Genomic DNA, 16879 nt, shown 5'->3' on the forward strand with positions numbered 1-16879 from the left:
TACCCACCCTGGGAGGAGGACTTGCAACAGCGTTGGCTGTGGGCTGCAGGGGCTGGAGTGTGTGCACAGGTCTGAGGGTTTAGGTAAGATGGTTCGGTGCTCCGCCACCCAGGCGGGGGTCACAAGGAAGCCACTGTGCTGGGGCCGTGTGTCCCGCGCAGGTCTTCTGTGTGCAAGGAACCACTGTGTAACTAACTGGGTGGACTGTTCAGGTGTGGCGAGTCTTGTCTGACTATCCTTGTTTTTAAGGCCTCTGTGCCAGGAGTATATTTACTATGTTCCAGGCAGGGGCAGTTTAGTTCGAGCAACGGTAGTTTGGTGCCCAGAGTAATTGAAACTGTGAGTTGCACCACGGGGGCGGGCTCATCTGGACTCGAACGTGCCCGCCGCGTTCTCCGCGCTAATTTCCTCGGACTCCCCTCGCTCCCTCGGAGGTGGGGACGCGACAGGGGGCGGACGAGGTGGTCGTGTGGCAGGACCCAGGTCTGTGCAATCGGGAAAGGAAACTGGCCGAGGTTGAGGGCGACCTCGACACGACCCGAGAGAGAAGGCGAGAACTCCAGGGAGGACCGGCGAGCCCTAGTTGCCGCAGGGCGCACGGGCGACAAGGAGCGCCCGCCCGGGGCCCGGGCCGCGTGCCCGCTGCCTTGACTTCCCCATCGCCGCGCGGGGGAGGGGCCGCGGCGGAGAAAGTGCGCGAAGGGGCCGCGGCAGCGAGCGTCCCACGTGACGGCGCCGCGCCGAGCCGAGCGGGACCCGGCGGCGGCGGCGGGCGCAGCGGGGCGGCCTGGAGCCCCGGGAGCGGCGCGCGCGGCCCCGGCCCGGCCGGCGTCCCGGCCTCGCGCTGCACATTCTCTCCTGGCGGCGGCGCCACCTGCGGTCGCGTTCGCCCGAACATGGCGACACGGAGCAGCAGGAGGGAGTCGCGACTCCCCTTCCTCTTCGTCCTGATCGCGCTGCTGCCCCCCGGGGCTGTCGGCCAGATCTGGCCGCAGACGCTGCCCGGCGGCCGCGCGCCTGGGCCCCAGGACAGGGGCTTCCTCGTGGTGCGGGGCGACCCGTTCGAACTGCGGCTGGGGGCGCGCGGGGCGCCCCGGGGGGCGGACGAGAAGCCGCTCCGGAGGAGACGGAGCGCTGCCCTGCAGCAGGAGCCCATCCAGGTGTACGGACAGGTGAGCGGTCGGCCCCCGCCTTCCCTCTGGCTTTTTCTTCTCCCTGCGCCGCCGCACCCCCGCATCCATCCTTAGCTGTCGCCTCCCAGGTGCAGGCACCGCTGGGGACTTCCCGGCTGGCGTTTGTTTTTCTCCCCTCCGCACACAGGAGTACAACCGTCAGCACTTGAATCGCCTTGATCTTTCCTTCTTCCTGCCAATTTTAGCAAACGGATTCCAGGGCACTCGTGGGGTGCACTGTTTTCCCCAGGCTGTGTGCTCTCCGGTGGAGTTTCTGGCAGGTATCGGAAGGGTGCAGCTTCATTTTACGTGTAGATAGAAAACGGGCTTGCTTTCTTGTATCATCAGTTAGCAGCGGAGGCGAGCACTCTGCAGTTGCTGTACGTTTACCCAGAACAGTCAGAGGAGGGGGTTTCCGCACTTACCGTTTTAAACCACAATTAAGGTGGGCAAACCTGAAATCTTGACTCTGGGCATATAGTCACACAAGAGGTGTGTGTGTTTAAGGGCTGAATTCTTATTTTGGTGGTGATGGGCGGGGGGTGAGGTTCTATCCATCCTACCCCTTTCAAAACACTGATTTAATGTTGGAATATTTCTCATGACACTTGGGGATTTGAAAAACTGCAGGAGTTTGGTAGGTGTTATTATTCAGTAGATGATTTATTTCTATCCAGGCAATGGCCTTATTAGATCATGAGGAACATGAATTTCACTTTTATGGCTGGACTTACTGCTGGCAATTGCAAACCGAGTTTGTGGGCTAGAATCCGTGTCGGCAAAATTAATTTGTCCGTGTTATTGCCTCATGAGACTCACAGTCCTGTGGTTGAGATTGACATTAACAAAGCTGGCAGGTCGGTGGGGGAAAAGACGTGGAAACAGTGGAGGTGGTCAATTACTTGATTTCTCCAGTCAAAATGTTCCCTTCAAAGTAGAAATTAAACGATTGGTCGGAATTCTGCATCTCTTTGCTGATTTTCCTTTAGCCATTTCATCAGGAAATATGCAGAGTTTAATGTTCAACGTTTGGAGCCGGAAGAACATTATAAACCATCTCTCCCTATTGTGTCATTTTGATGATGAAGGCACCAGAGCCGGGAAAGGTGAAGTGACTAGCCCAAGGTCATGTGGGGCAAGGTTGCTGGCTCTTTAGTTTTTGTCCGCATTGTCTCAGTGATCTTTGAGAGATTAAATAGTCGCCCACTCTTTATGCAGTGCTTCTTAATAACTTCTTTCTAAAGAAAAATGTATTGGTAAGAAAGGGGCTTGGGATGGAGGTTGGAGGATGGGAGCATTTGACTTCCATTCACCACCAGCCCTAAGGCAAGAGCATGTGCCAGTGGGCATATAATGGCTGGTTGGCATGGGCTGATGGAACTTGCCTGTGTGGGTTCCCCGAGGGTCCAGATCCTTGTTGCCCTCTCCACTCCCTTCTGAAACTTCTTTTTTGTATTAGTGAAAGAAGTCAGCAGGGTCCTTGCTCTCCACAGGGACACCAGCATCCTGTTGGAGGATGGGGGAAGGCGAGAGAGAGGCTCCCGGGTTCACTGAGTCTTCCCATCAGCCCAGCTCTCTTGTGGACTTGAGTCACCTTTCTGGGGGCTGGGAATGGGGAGCAACGGAAGACGATCCCTTCTGGATCTCAGGTCCCCCCAAAATATAGATTGGGCTGCCGGAAGAACTTCCTGGTGGCAAAAATATGCACGCAGGTGCCATTTGTAAAAGCTTCTGGGGATGTGGGACAAGTTAAACTGTGTTCTCCTTAGGAGTGACTAAAAAACCTTCGGCTTTCATATTTCTGAGTCAGCCAGATTGAATTTGTTTCCTTGGAAGGATGAAGAACTAGCTGTGGAACTCTTAATGAGGAATTCCTATCAAGGGTCTTCTCTGAGGCTGCCTCCCTGTGCGTTTGTTCTTGGTTGTCCTGAGGTTAATAAAAGTGGGATTAACTTGAATCTGTAAGGGTCTGAGTTAGATTGAAGGAAGGACTTCCTGGGTTTTCTGCTACAAGCACTGTCTGGTACAGACCTTTCAGACCCCAGGCACAGGAGTCGGGCTGAAGGGGTTTGGCCTGTCCGTCTTGGAGCTCTGAAGCGCCTTGGGACTCTTTGGAAGGATCTTTCTAGTAAAGATGACCATTTGCCTCTTTTTTCCCCTGGGACAGACCTGGTTTAGAAGTTGTCCTTGTTGGATATGAAATGTGCTGTGTTCACTCTCAAAAGGGTCAGGATGCAGACTATAAATTAGATCCTTGATGGCTCAGATGGTAAAGAATCTGCCTGCAGTGCGGGAGACCGGGGTTCGATCCCTGGGTTGGGAAGATCCCCTGGAGAGGGAAATGGCTACCTACCACTCCAATATTAATGCCTGGAGAATTCCAGGGACAGAGGAGCCTGGCCGGCTACAGTCCATGGGGTCACAAAGAGTCAGACACGACTGAGCAACTAACACATTCTGCTTCTAGCCTTAAGCCAGTTCTCACTAAAGAGAGAGTATAAATACTCCCCCCAACCCCCACACTAAGTTTTTCTGTAGCGTCAGTTGAATTCAGTTCTATTCTATGTAGGGATGGAGTGCAAATGAAGGGGCAGGGGAAGTTTTCATCACTGCTTTCAGAAAATTTAGAATCTAAGGAGCAGATAAAGCAGATGCAAATAAATGTACAGGCATGGAAATGTACCAGACAGGGACGAGGAAATAGGGACGTGATAAACCGGCCACAACTCTCCAGTGGGGTGTGAGTGGGTTGTTTGACGTGGAAGGTGTGGCAGATGAAGTGATAAAGGGTCAGTGGGCTCAGACACTCTGCAGCTTCTCATCCTCTGACCTTTGAGTGCATTTGAGAGGATGCCAGGCACCACAGATCAGGGCTGGAAGCAGAAGCTGCCTGATGGAAAAAGACCCCCGGGGTGATGTTCAGGCTGCCAGCTTCAGGGAGGGGAGCCAGAGGGCTTTTGCATCTGAGAAAGAGCCCTGTGTTGGAGTCAGTGTCATTCTTTTCCTTTGGCACTGCTAACCTTTGGAGTAAACTAGGTTTAGTTGCTGTGCCAGATCCGAGAAGGGGGATTCCAACATTCTTGCCGCACTGGATTCCTTCCTGATTTCATGTCAGCTCCATGCCTCTGTGCCACCTACTTTTTCCTCTGCCTCCAATATTCTTCCCCTGTTTCTCTGTTTGCCTGCAAAACCTCTAATCCATTTTTCAGCATCCACGGAATGTCTCTTAGTATTCCCAAGCTCTGGTGGGAAGAGTTCTTTTGAGCTTGGTTATAGCACCGACTGTCTTGTGTTCTAATTGCTTGTGTGACTGTTTCATCTCCCAGTTTGCTCCTTGAGGGCATGGATCAAGCCTCTCCTCTGTGTCCCTGGCACTTGGGAGGCCCTTAATGAATATTTGTGGACCAGCTGCCCACCTGGAAGGTGAAAAAAGGCCTGGAGGGTAGGAAGCACATCCAAGTTATAGAAAAGGTATTTATAAGGAGGACTGTGGTGAGCCTACAAATGGAGAGTAGAAATGAGTTGGCTCAGAATGTGGGTTAGGGAGCCCTGATTTTCCTGTGCTTTTCTGGGGGTTTATTTTGAACGAAGAGCTGCAATTCTGTTGTGCAGAATGCTCCCTTTTAGGGCTATCATGGTAATGCTAATTGTATTGTTTTGGGGGAAAAAGCCTTTGGAATGAAGCGCAAAGCCTAACAGGATTTACAGGTTTATTTTCCTCCCAATGAGCTCTCTCTTGATAATTCCTGCTTTTTAGAGGCCAGGGAGTATTCAGTGTCCTGATTTGAGACTGAAAATAAAGTGTCTGTTACAGTACAAGGACCCAAGACAAAGAGCCTCCTTTGGGGGATGGAAGACTGTGTAGCTTTAGATCTCTTTGAGGTAGATTCTTGTATGATACACTTGCTTGGGGAAGAATTGGCTGGTTGATTCTGAAGTTAGGACATTTGACCTGTATGCTTCCAAAAGATGAGAAGGCAAAGCCTTTGTGGTGTCGGGTTGGCTTCTACATAGCTGAAGAGTTCCTTAGCATGTTGGGTTGGCTTGATAAAGGGTGTGACCATGAAAGACTTCCTGGTCTTGCTTGGCATCTCGTCTTGGGCACAGTTCTTGGTTCCGTCTCTGGCCGCTGTTTAACAGCTTGCCTGTCTAGGGGCAAGCCTCAATGGAGGCTTCAAGAGGTGGAATGAATGGGAGGAAAAGGGACAGGGAAGAGGAGTGAGGAGATGGAGAATGAAGGGGGTGAAATGACAAGCCATCCAGTCTGTTTATTTAGCCTTCAGTAGGTAACGCGTGTTTGCAAAACAGTATTTGTTCAGAAGAGTATATAGTGAGAAGTACAATTCCTTCCCTCCTGTGTCCCCATTCACCTGGTGTCCCTTCCCAGTGGACACCCATGGTCATCAGTATTTTGTGTGTCCTTCCAAAAACGTTCTATGTATATATAACATACGGACATGAAACTTGAAAGGCTTTCTTTCATCCGTAGCCCCTAATATCATCAGTAATGACATTAGCTCCAAAGTATATTTATGGCAATAGGAGGGGAGTTACCTGAAGTGTCCTAGTATAAAATGGATTGTACTTTTACTCCAGGCCAGGGTAGAAAATACTATTCCACTTGGTGGGTTCCTGTGGGCTGAGGCCAGGAGAGCAGCATTCTGTAGCCTTGTCATTTGGAAAGGTGCTGGAGGGCAGTTCCCTGGAGATGTAGAGCTCACGTGTGTGAGAGTATCAGAATACAGAGATCATGGATCTTGGCTTTAACTCATTTTCTTTTGGAGAATGTCTTCTTTAAATTCTGTAAAGTGGAGTTAAAATAGTATGCTTAATAAATTCCTTTGAGACCTGGGATCCGGGGAGGCAGATTCTAACAGCAACGAGCATCCCCAAGCAAAAGATGGATGTTGTAGGAACATTTCATTTGTCATATTTTGGATTTTCTTCCTTAAGAGATGACTGCCATTGTAGTGTCATTGTTTAATCCCAGGGCCAGGGATCCATGGAGCCGAGCGTCATACTGTCAGCTGTAATGGACAGACACAGGAGCTTGCAAATAATCTGGAGAGCGGGTAACCCCCAAAATAGCTTATTTGCTTTTGCTATTTGTTTATTTAGTCTTTTAAAGCAGCAGTTTACCTTCCTAATTAAAGTTTGCTTAGGTGCATATTAAAATGAGCTTGTATTCTTTGAGCAGTTGATATGCAAATAGCTGGCATACATGTGTTAGGGAAAGCCAGTTTGGAGTTTAGAAATTTTGACAATAATTCAGATGCTGATAATTTGAGAGTTGACTGCAGAGAAATATATTAAAGCTGAGGTATTATAATAACCTTTCCTCCATCTTTTTTTTAGGTTTGGGTATGATGGAAAGGAAAGGAGAACTCACTGCATTTTGGTTTGAATATTCAGGGATCAGTATTTCAGCAGAAATGGTCTGGGCTGCAGGGCTGAGCCATCCTTTTTGTCGAGTACAGAACCTTCCTGTGCATTTTCAGGCCAGAATCCGTCGGCACATGGTGTATTCAGTCCAACCACGTAGATGCAAAAATCAATTTCCCTCAGTTTAAAATGAGTCGCAGTTAATTTCGCCCTAATTTATTACTTTATTGACCTGTGGACCTCGGGCCTTTGAAGAAGTGGCATGGGCAGCCTTCTAGCATTGAAGTGGCTGATGGTGCTATGAATCAGAGAAAGCAGGTGGGCTGCTGATCATGATCGAGATTTGGGTTTCATCCCATGTTACTGTGAAACCCTGTTTTTTAAAATTATAATATGAGGCATGCATTGAGCATTTTGGGGTGGGTTCCATAAAAATAGGACCTCATAAATGACTTAACTCTTGCAGCCAGGACCCCAACAAGGAGTAAAAAATAATTATAAAATTCTGTTGTCTACTGGGTAACTGTCAGTCATAATGGTAACATCCATGGCCATGTCACTGCTACCAGCCAGGAGCCGGAAGACTTTATCTTCTTGGCCTCATGTCAGGTCTCTTTGATGGATCTTCCTGCCATGATGGAAATATTCTGTATCTGAGCTGGTCAGGGTGTCCATGAGCCATCTGTGGGGGTTGAGCGCTTGAAATGTGGTTAGGATGACTGAAGAATTGAAGTTGTTTTCCTTTCATTGAATTTTAATCAAGTTAAATTTAAGTTTGAATGGCTGCATGTGGCCCATGGATGGCATAGCTTTCCCTGGGTGGTGTGTGGCCCCCTTTCCCACTGCGGTCGCTGCCTCACCCAGGGAGCAGCTGTAGGCACCACTAGGCTGGTCTTTGTTTCCACCACGAGCAGGGGTTGAGGGCTGCTGTCTGAACTTGAGGTTTTGGTGGCTGCTGGCTGCCAGGGAGAGTGTCAGGAGACCCTGGCCTTTCTTTCCGCGGTAGGGGTGCAGCAGCCAGCTGTGGTGGAGGGTACCCTGGGTGTCCCGTTCACCTTAGCGGCAGCCTGTGCACAGATGCTTCCTCCCACGGCAGACCTGTGTGTCTTCGCTTTTGCTGTGGCTTTGCCCACACAGCAGCCCACATGGCCCCGGCTGGTATGCAGACCCTACCCATCTGTTGAGCCAAGAAAGCAGTAATGATGCCTGAACTGGGGGCCACCTCCTCACCTCTGCCCTCTGCTTCCCAGACTCGCCTTGTTTTGCCCCAATGCGGTCAGGTCTGTCTTCATCCCCGCAGCCCTGCAGGCCAGCACAAAGACAAACATCGGGCGTGCTGTCTCCATCACGGCCTGGGTGGGAACTCCCCCACCCCCGTCTCTGCCCTTTAACCCTGCCTGTCGCTGCCGCTGCCTCCACTCAACTCAGCAGATCGGGACCCTTCACTATGATTTATCTCCAGTTCCCTGAATTAGATTAAAAACACTGCTACGAATTCTCAGAAAGGCAGGCTGATGTGATTGCATCCCACATCGGAGCGGTAGACAAGGGCAATAAAAAGATGTGCTTATATCATCCGTGTTTTGTGCCTTGTAGGGGCCACCATGTGATTTACTGTTCCTTTCCTTTTTTTAAGTGAGAAAGGTAAGCAACATTGCTTCTTTTATTTAGAAAAGAGGCTAGTCTGTTGAGCAGAAACCCTCTGCCCCCAAAGCACTGGATCAAAGCAGGGAAGGCGGATGGGGTGCTTCTGAAATGAAATAAGTGAGGGTTTGAGCCTGTGAGTGGGGTGAATGGAGATTGTAATGTGTCAGTTGGGACTGAGGTGAGAGCCAGCCTACTTTGATGGGCTGGGGAGCCGAATAGTGTCAGGGTGAAGTTTCTCACTCGCAGGAATCCTCTGTGCCCAGAAGAAATGGGGAGAAGCTGGGATGATGTGTTCGAGTTTGGAGGGGTGGGGGTTAAAAACAATGCTGGGAGTAAGGCCAGTTTAGGGACCCTCTCCGGAGAACCTCATGTGGGTGCCTCCGAGAGGAGCCACACATGGGGGAAGGGCCCAGATAGTAAAGGACCCTGTTTCTCTGTTAGCCCAGAGGACACAGGCAAGACACTTCCATGTGGGTCTACCCCAGGGGCCTGGGAACAAGACCTGCCCCAGAGTCCCCCCAGAAGACCCTGCTGATGGCAGAGGGTGGGGACAGCAGCAGACAGAGACGGGTGAGGGGATGTGAGGCTGGGGGAGGGTGGAAGAGACTTGAAATGTTTTAAACCTGTGCTCAATTAATCGAGTAACATGAGACTGTGTACCTATGACTTACCTCATCTGTATATATTTAGTTCCCCGAAGTTCTCTCAACTGAGGAGTTCTTTTAAAAAAAATCCTGTAGTTAACCATGCTCACGGTTTGCTGGATTTGGCAGGGCGAGCTGTTGCTGGAGGTGATGCCGGGGTTCCTGCAGAGACGAGGCCTCCTCCGTCCTTGAGAGGGAAGAATTCAGCAGTGGATGTGGAGAGCTGGGTGGAGGAGAAAGGGCTGTCATCACAGGGCTGGGTATTTAAGCTGGGGCTGGGGAGTTGCCCCGGGGGCTTCTGCTTGCCCTCCTGGTACCAGAGGCATCTCACGTGAATGAGAGGTCAGCCTTGCTGTGGGGTTTAAGCCACAGGTAAGGTGAGGTCATGGAGAAGGCAATGGGCAACCCACTCCAGTACTCTTGCCTGGAAAATCCCACGGGTGGAGGAGCCTGGTAGGCCGCAGTCCATGGGGTCGCGAAGAATCAGACACAACTGAGCGACTTCCCTTTCATTTTTCACTTTCATGCATTGGAGAAGGAAATGGCAACCCACTCCAGTGTCCTTGCCTGGAGAATCCCAGGGACGGGGGATCCTGGTGGGCTGCCGTCTATGGGGTCGCACAGAGGTGGACACGACTGAAGCGACTTAGCAGCAGCAGCAGCAGCAGCAGGGTGAGGTCGGGCTTTCCTGGTGATTCAGTGGTAAAGAATCCACCTGCAATGCAGGAACCGCAGGAGGCTCAAGTTCAATCCCTGGGTTGGGAAGACCCCCTGGAGGAGGGCACGGCAACCCCCTCTAGTATCCTTGCCTGGAGAATCCCATGGACAGAGGAGACTGGCGGGCTGCAGTCAATGGGAGCGCAAAGAGTTGGTCACAACTGAAGTGACTTAGCACTCACACAAGGTGAGGTCTTGAGGCATTTGTTCTGGCATGTAATGTAAATGCTTTACTCTTGAGGCGAGGAAAGTGCTAGAAATCAGTGTCGTGTCTGCGTTGGTTCCTTGGAGCTTTGGGAACTGAAGCTTGGGTTTCCCCGGGTTGCGGATCTCAGGTGTGGAGTGAGGGGAAGGCTGCTTGAATGCAGGGCTTGGCCATGACTGGCTTCTGAGCTTGACGCAGACATGCAGTGTCTCATCAGGGTAGGTATGTCATTGCTTCCCGTTCTTAGGCCTCAGTGTTCCAAACCTGGTCATGCGCACAGTAGTTTTTTAAAAATGTTATTTGTTTGTTTTTATTTTTGGCTGCGCTGAGTCTTTGCTGCTGTGAGAGGGCTTTCAGTAGTTGTGGCAAGCGGGGCTACTCTCTAGCTGTGGTGCGCGGGCTTCTCATTGCAGTGGCTTCTCATTGCAGAGCACAGACTCTAGGGTGCTCGGGCTCAGTAGCTGTGGCCCACGGGCTTAGCTGCTTGTGGCATGTGCGATCTTCCCAGATCAGGAATCAAATCCACATCCTCTGCAATGTCACATTAGTTTCCTATGTGTTACCATTTTGTGAAGAATGGTTTATTTTGGTATAAAGACCATACCAGTAACAAGAGAACGTATTTCAGCGTTTTGAAGTTTATGAAATATATTCATGGATATCATCTCATTTGAGTCTTAACAGCTGTCCTGTAAAATTAGTAAGGCAAGCCTTATTATTATTTTAGCAATATGAAAAGAAGGGAGGACTGGTAGCAGGGTTGTTGTTAAAAACTAAATCTTACTGAAAGGCATTAAGAAAAACAGCACATATTTTAATTTTGTCATAAGTTTGTCTTTCCACTTTTTGACATCCCTAAGAAATGCAGTTTGCCAAAGAATACCTTTTGCCCTGCAGAGCTTCTCCAATTCATGTCTACACAGTGAGTTTTCCCTCCTTTGGTAAAAAAGCAAAAGTATCCCCAGGCACCTGCTGTGGATGGGCTGGTGGGCAGATGGATGTCCTTGCCTTTATGGCGGTCGTAGAGACCCTGAATTGTGTGGTTGTTGCTGTTATGGGGGTGGTGGTTTAAGTACAACCGTCCACTGGCTCTGTGGTGTCACGCATCTTACAGCCTCATTATTCTGCTCATTTCACAGATGAGTATCTTGAGGCTCCAAAAAGCAAAGGGACATCCCAAGAGCTGTACAGCTGGTCAACTGTAGAGACCAAGATTCAAACCCAAGTCTCTGATTTGTCTCAACTTTACGGTCTTTGCCTTTTGTAAATATTCCAGTGAAGGCCTTGCTTTCAGCCAGGGGTCCAGTGGCTGCGATCTCTTTGGTTCCCCTTTAAAAGCCAAGAGGTCTCGTATAATTCCACCCTCTCCTTGGCTCTTCTGGCTCCATGAATTTTCTTTTAACTTTTCAAACTTGTCAAGTTGCGGGTCCCCCCGAGTCCTTGGCTTTCGCCCTGATCGTCCTCTTAGTTCTGCAGTCTCTCTGCTCTGTTCTCCACCCTCTTTGCCAGGACTCCTTCCTCTTCATCCTTTTGGTGCCCACTGGGGGTCCTGTCTTCAGTGCAGCCCTGCACTTGGTTATGCCCTCCCCGCATTTAACAACAGTAAGCATTATTCATGAAATTAACTCTTTAATGTTCGTTTCTCCTAATGATTTGAGAGCCACAAGGCAAGACCTAGAAGTCTGATGTTTTCTTAACGCCTCTTGTGGCATCTGATATGGAGCAAGTGCTCAATAAATATTTACTGAATGAATGAGGTGAGGGGCTATTTATTGTGAAGCCGTAGAGCTGAAGAGGAGAGTCAAGGAGAGGGGATACTCTGGAACCATCCTACGGAGGTGAAGCCTAATTTAAGGCTGGTTCTAGTTCTGGGCTTCCCTGGTGGCTAAGATGGTGAAGAATCCACCTGCAGTGCAGGAGACACAAGTTCGATTCCTGGGTCTGGAAGATCCTCTGGAGAAAGGAATGGCAACCCACTCCAGTGTTCTTGCCTGGAGAATCCCATGGACAGAGGAGCCTGGCAGGCTACAGGGGGTCGCAGAGAGTCAGACACGACTGACTTGCTGTGCTCTGCGCCCCCCCGAGTTTTAAGGCAGATGGATGGAAGCCCCAGCTCTAAATCTTTGGGTTTAACCCCATCTGCATGGTGTCGAAGATGGTTTAGATGTTCCTGAGGTTTCTTCTGGCTTGAATATTTTCTTTTCTTTTTTTTTTTTTTTTTTGTCTTACTTGCCAACTGGTGAATTAAGGGGCGATTATTTTCATGACAAAGAGATTTTTCACAGGTTCTTTTTTTTTTTTTTTAACAGGGAGCCCTCCCAGAACAGCAGAGCTGGCTATTTGCTAAATGACAAAGTGGGCTTCCCCAGGAGGGAGTGGCAGGTAGAGGTCAACAGCGGGTGGATTCTGCTTGCCAAAGATCTATCAGAAATAAAGTCTCTCTGAACTGATACTGTAAGTCAGGAGGCGGCATATAAGTAATCTAAAGGCTGCTCATGACTCTAGTTAAAGAGATTATAGAGAAATGCTAAGTTTTTAGTTCGAGGTCCTTCTCCCTTTGTGTCCTGGTCTGTGAAATGGGCAGCCCGCGCTGATCAGTGAAGTAGTTAATGAGTTCTCTGGCTGAAGCGTCACTGAGAAAAGTCAGATGAGTGAGTGGAGAGGCCAGGATAGGGCTTCTCTGCAGGGAGCAATTAAACTAGATTTCAGCTCTCCTTCTGAGGTGGAGAGTCCAGGGAGGAAAATGAGCTTACTAAATATAGTGGGGACACAGTCTCGAAAGGGGACACGGAGGGCCGATTTGCATAAGCAGCATTTAGGTCGTACAAACGGACGGTGGGAGGAACCTTGTTATTCTTGGACCTCGGGTGTCTGTCTGGTTTCCTCAGGCCTGTCCTGCAGTTCCGAGGATTTAGCAGCCGCCTCTGTCCTCAGAGTTGAAGGACAGGATATTTGCTTTATACTTCACTGTAGAATTTTTTAAATGCTTCTCTGTATTTCACTGCTAGTGAGGCAGAGGAATGAGCCAGACTGCCTTATTTGTCCTCCTCGTCCTGTGCTCTGGGAAGAAGCTGTGTAGGAGTGGTGAGGACGACTGGCCGTGGGTGTCTGGGACGTCCTGATCTTCGCGTTTGACCGATTTGAGAGATGTAATGGCAGAAGAAATGAATGAAGGCGGCGTCAGACCCATTCCATTAAGGGGCCCCGTTTTTTTGAGTAAGACTCAATGACCGTACAGATCTTGGTGGGTTTATTGTAAATTTCTTACTACTCATCAGACTTGTCACTCTGATTTCCTCCAGAAGTGTTCTGGGGACTGACAGGTGAGAAGTGACTAAGGAACCTCAAAAGATACTTAGTCCCTCTGGGGCCTTGGGGAATATAAGTGGGCCCTGCCTTCACACAACAAGCAGTTTATGCAGTTTATTCGTCCTCTTTATATTTATAATAAGCCAGAGCCTGGGGCTTGGGCGGCCCCAGCTTCTTCCCCCTCTTTGAATAATGAGGCAAAACACATAACCTCTTTGGAGCATCTGGGTCTGCCCGGAGACTGAGATGATGTGTGAGTTTGGAAGTGGATGCTAGTCCTGAGCCTCTGGCCCTTTCTCCAGCTAGAGACAAGGGAGCAGGGAGCAGGCCTGCAAGGATGTTGTGGCTTTGCAGAGGCCGCTGACAGCATTTTGAAGGATTGCCTTGGCCAGAGACCCACTTCTCAGCCTGCCTCCTCTATGACTCACTTGAGCTGCATATTTCAGTAGCATGAAGGCTTGACATGAGAAGAAAGGAGTATTTCTTATGAGTGGGAGCTCTTAGGTATTGAATCAGCACTTGAGAAGTGTGATGTTCTTTGCAGGTCAGAGGCTTTTGAAAAAATGGAGATGAAATTCACGTAACATGAGAGTCACCATTTTAAAGGGAATGATTCAATTTGGTGGCATTTTGTACATTCCCAGTGCTGTGCAGCCACAACCTCTCTCTGGTTCCAAAACATTTTCATCCAGAATAAAACCTCTTCCCTGTTAAACAGCTACTACCTGTTCCCTGCTCCCCCTACTCCCTAGCAGCCACCAGGCTGTCTCTATAGATTTACCTGTTCTGGATGTTTTATATAAATGGGATCATGTAATATGTGACCTTTTGTGTTTGGCTTCCTTCAGTTAACATATTGTTTCTGAGGTTCGTCCACGTTGGGGATTATATCAGTAGATCATACAGTTTTAACAACTATGCAAGATTCCCAAGATGGCGCAGTGATAAAGAACTCACTTGCCAGTGCAGGAGATGTAGATGTGGGTTTGATCCCCGGGTTGGGAAGATCCCTTGGAGGAGGGCATGGCAACCCACCCCAGTATTCTTGCCTGGAGAATCCCATGGACAGAGGAGCCTGGCGAGCTACAGCCCATAGGGTCACAAAGAGTCAAACATGAGTGAGTGAGCACGCATGCAAGATACCCAAAGACAAACCTGCAGAAAAACAGTGCTCCTTCTAACCACTGTCATCTAAGCCCCAGTGTCTGCCAGAGGAAGGGGAATGAACTAGATGCATCGTTCCCGGAATAAGCTGCATTAGAGACAGCAGGGGTTATGTCTTTAAAAAATACGGATTCCTGGACTCCGCTCAGAGGGTTCTGCATCAGTAGATCAGGGGTTTCTCTGGGGTTGTTGATTTTAGCTCGCTGGGTGTGGGACCCCGAACCAGGAGACCTCTCGGGGGCCATCTTGACTCTTAACGACCTGCCTGTGATCTTAGCAGAGGCCTGAACCCCACGCACCATACTCTTTGTTGTTCATGAGGCAGTTCCTCTGTGCCCAGACTTCTATGGCTTCTGATTTCCCTGTTTGCCTTCTGAGGGGAGGCGCAGGGCTCCCTCCCCGTTGCTTTTTACGGCCCCAATTAATTGCGGCTCATTTATCAAGCGCCAGCTACACCCTGTGAGCTAGAGATGGGAGAGGGAAGGTTGTTCACGCCCCGGGGTGGTAGTTACAACTGACTGCACATCAAGGTTACGTTCTGGAAAAGCCACCCTCCCACTCGCCCTCACTCCCTCCTAGACCAGCGTCCCCTCGGGCCCCTGTGTGCCCAACCCTTCTCCATGTGGTCTGTGGGACCCAGTGAGCAAGGCTGAGAGGAGTGAGCGGGATGTAGGGAAGCCTGCAGCTGCACCCAGAGGGTTGGGCATGGGGGAATCTCAGGGGCTGAGGCCAGGAGGAAGTCCCTGGGGATAGAAAAGGACCTCAGCAAGCTAGCAACCAGCCACACAGTGGGGGATCCAGCCTGGACACCTATGGGTGCTATGATCACAGGGGAAGGAGAAGGGGCAACTCTGGACCTCTGGTTGCCTGGTCACTTTCCATGGACAGCTTGCTTTGACCTCTTCCCTTTCTGGGGAGGGGCCGGGAGAACGAACGCCAAGGGGAAATGGAGAGGAGGAAAGCGAGACCAGAGAGTACCATGATGTCTTTGCCTTAATAAACGTGCCAGCCTGCCTGGTGGTGGACTCCCGCAGCTGACTCTGCTCTTTGCTGGGGGGGTATGCACGTGGGGTGCGGTGGGGGTCAGCTTCAGCCAGGCCGGAGAGTTACTCCTCTGACCAGGAGGTGCCTATGTTGACGTCTAGCCGAGGGAAGGCATTGGGCTGCTCGTGTGAGTTGCCTGGTGGCCCTTGGACAAGCTGTTCCTTGCCTGAGATTTTTTTTCTCTACACTGTGCTGCCCTTTTATAGTCTGCCGTTAGGAATGAAAGGGACATTTAATAAAATCTTTTCTTTTTTTTTTTAAAGGTGTTTCAGCAAGCTCGCCTTCTTGGTTTCCTTTGTTAGAAAGTCCTTGGATGTTCGGGTGCCTCCTTTGTGTTGCTCTTACCCCTTCACCTCTCCTAGGATTGGTTCAGGGGCCCCATAAATCTCTTGTCCCCCGAGTAGAAAGACTTGTGCAAGTTGTGCTCAGACCTCGAGCCTGCTCTGATCACCGTAGGCTTTGTAACCTGTTCCGAGCGTTATTTGATTAGGAACCTGCCTGAGGGGCTGTTGGGAGGATGCCCCCAGTGCAGCATTGCTGGGCTTTCTTATGCCAGACCCTGGATGAACTTAGTGATTTTTTTCAGGCTCCAAATCATTGATCGTATTGACGTTTGCATAAATCACCTATTTATTCCTCTCTGGTTCTAAGGGTGAGGACGTTTTGGAGGGAGAAGGCCTTGAGCCCAGACTCCCAGGGCTCCTGCGCTGGTGGGCCTTTTCTGATCTGTAGATGTTTACAGATTCTTCCCAGAGGTGAGGGCTGGCAGGAGAGAGGGGGAGAGGGTGGGCTGGGAGAAGGCCTCTGTGGCTGATGGTGATTCCCTTAGCTGCTTTCCTCCTTGCATACCCTGAGCTAAGTAATTTACTTATTTCTTTTTTTTTCTTTGCACATCTCTGCCGATGTTTGCCTGGACTTACCTCTCTGGAAATGAGAAGGAGTGTTTTGGAATGACGTATTTTCCTTAAAAGAAAAAAATCTTTTCCTTTAAAGAGGCCTCATTTCACCTATTTTCCAAGAGCCCGGATCCTGGATCAAATTAGATGCAGGTGTTTAAGACCTGAAGCAGGGTGGTGAAGGATTAGCTCCTTTGTTGTTCTGTCAGCCAAGTTGGTGACACAGGTGTTTCCCTTCTCCCTTGGGACTCCTGAGAGCATCTTGAGGAGTGGGTGGGGAGGGGGGAGGAGGAAGGTAAAGGAGAAGGCCGCTGTGGGTGGTGGGGGAGGGGAGCGGAGGGTGTTCTGCTTAGACCCTTGATGGGAAGGCAGCTTGGAGGGCCCATCAGTCCAGGAGGTGGAGAGGGGGGTGGGAAGTGTGCAGGTGGACTGTGCAGAGACCCCTGGGGGTCCAGAAGGTTGGTCTCCTGCATGGGCCTGAGACAAGCCGCGGTTGAAGGGGCTGGTGGAATAGGCTTCTCCCAGGCATTGCTCCTGCTCCGGATTTTGGGGACTTTGTCAAAAACATTCACACCAGCTCTCAGAATTTTTCTGAGTATGGTCATCAGTTGGCTGTTCCTACCCGAAAGGGGTGAAATGGTGTGCCGGCATGCCAGCCCTTGAACTATCCATCAGTGACGGGTGAAATGGGAAAAAATA

At 50.1% G+C, this 16879-nt stretch overlaps 1 protein-coding gene across 1 annotated transcript in view; it reads left to right on the top strand.

Annotated features, from left to right (window-relative positions):
* The first annotated feature begins 804 nt into the window (after nucleotides 1-804).
* Nucleotides 805-16879, top strand: part of SORL1 (sortilin related receptor 1) — a 166267-nt gene continuing 150192 nt past the window's right edge. The window contains exon 1 of the mRNA XM_040258233.1: nucleotides 805-1172. Within this exon, the coding sequence (XP_040114167.1) occupies nucleotides 897-1172 (276 nt within the window). The 5' untranslated portion in view covers nucleotides 805-896. The remainder of the gene's footprint in view (nucleotides 1173-16879) is intronic.

Source organism: Oryx dammah, unplaced genomic scaffold (genome assembly GCF_014754425.2).
Source record: "Oryx dammah isolate SB20612 unplaced genomic scaffold, SCBI_Odam_1.1 HiC_scaffold_17, whole genome shotgun sequence".
NCBI lineage: Eukaryota > Metazoa > Chordata > Mammalia > Artiodactyla > Bovidae > Oryx > Oryx dammah.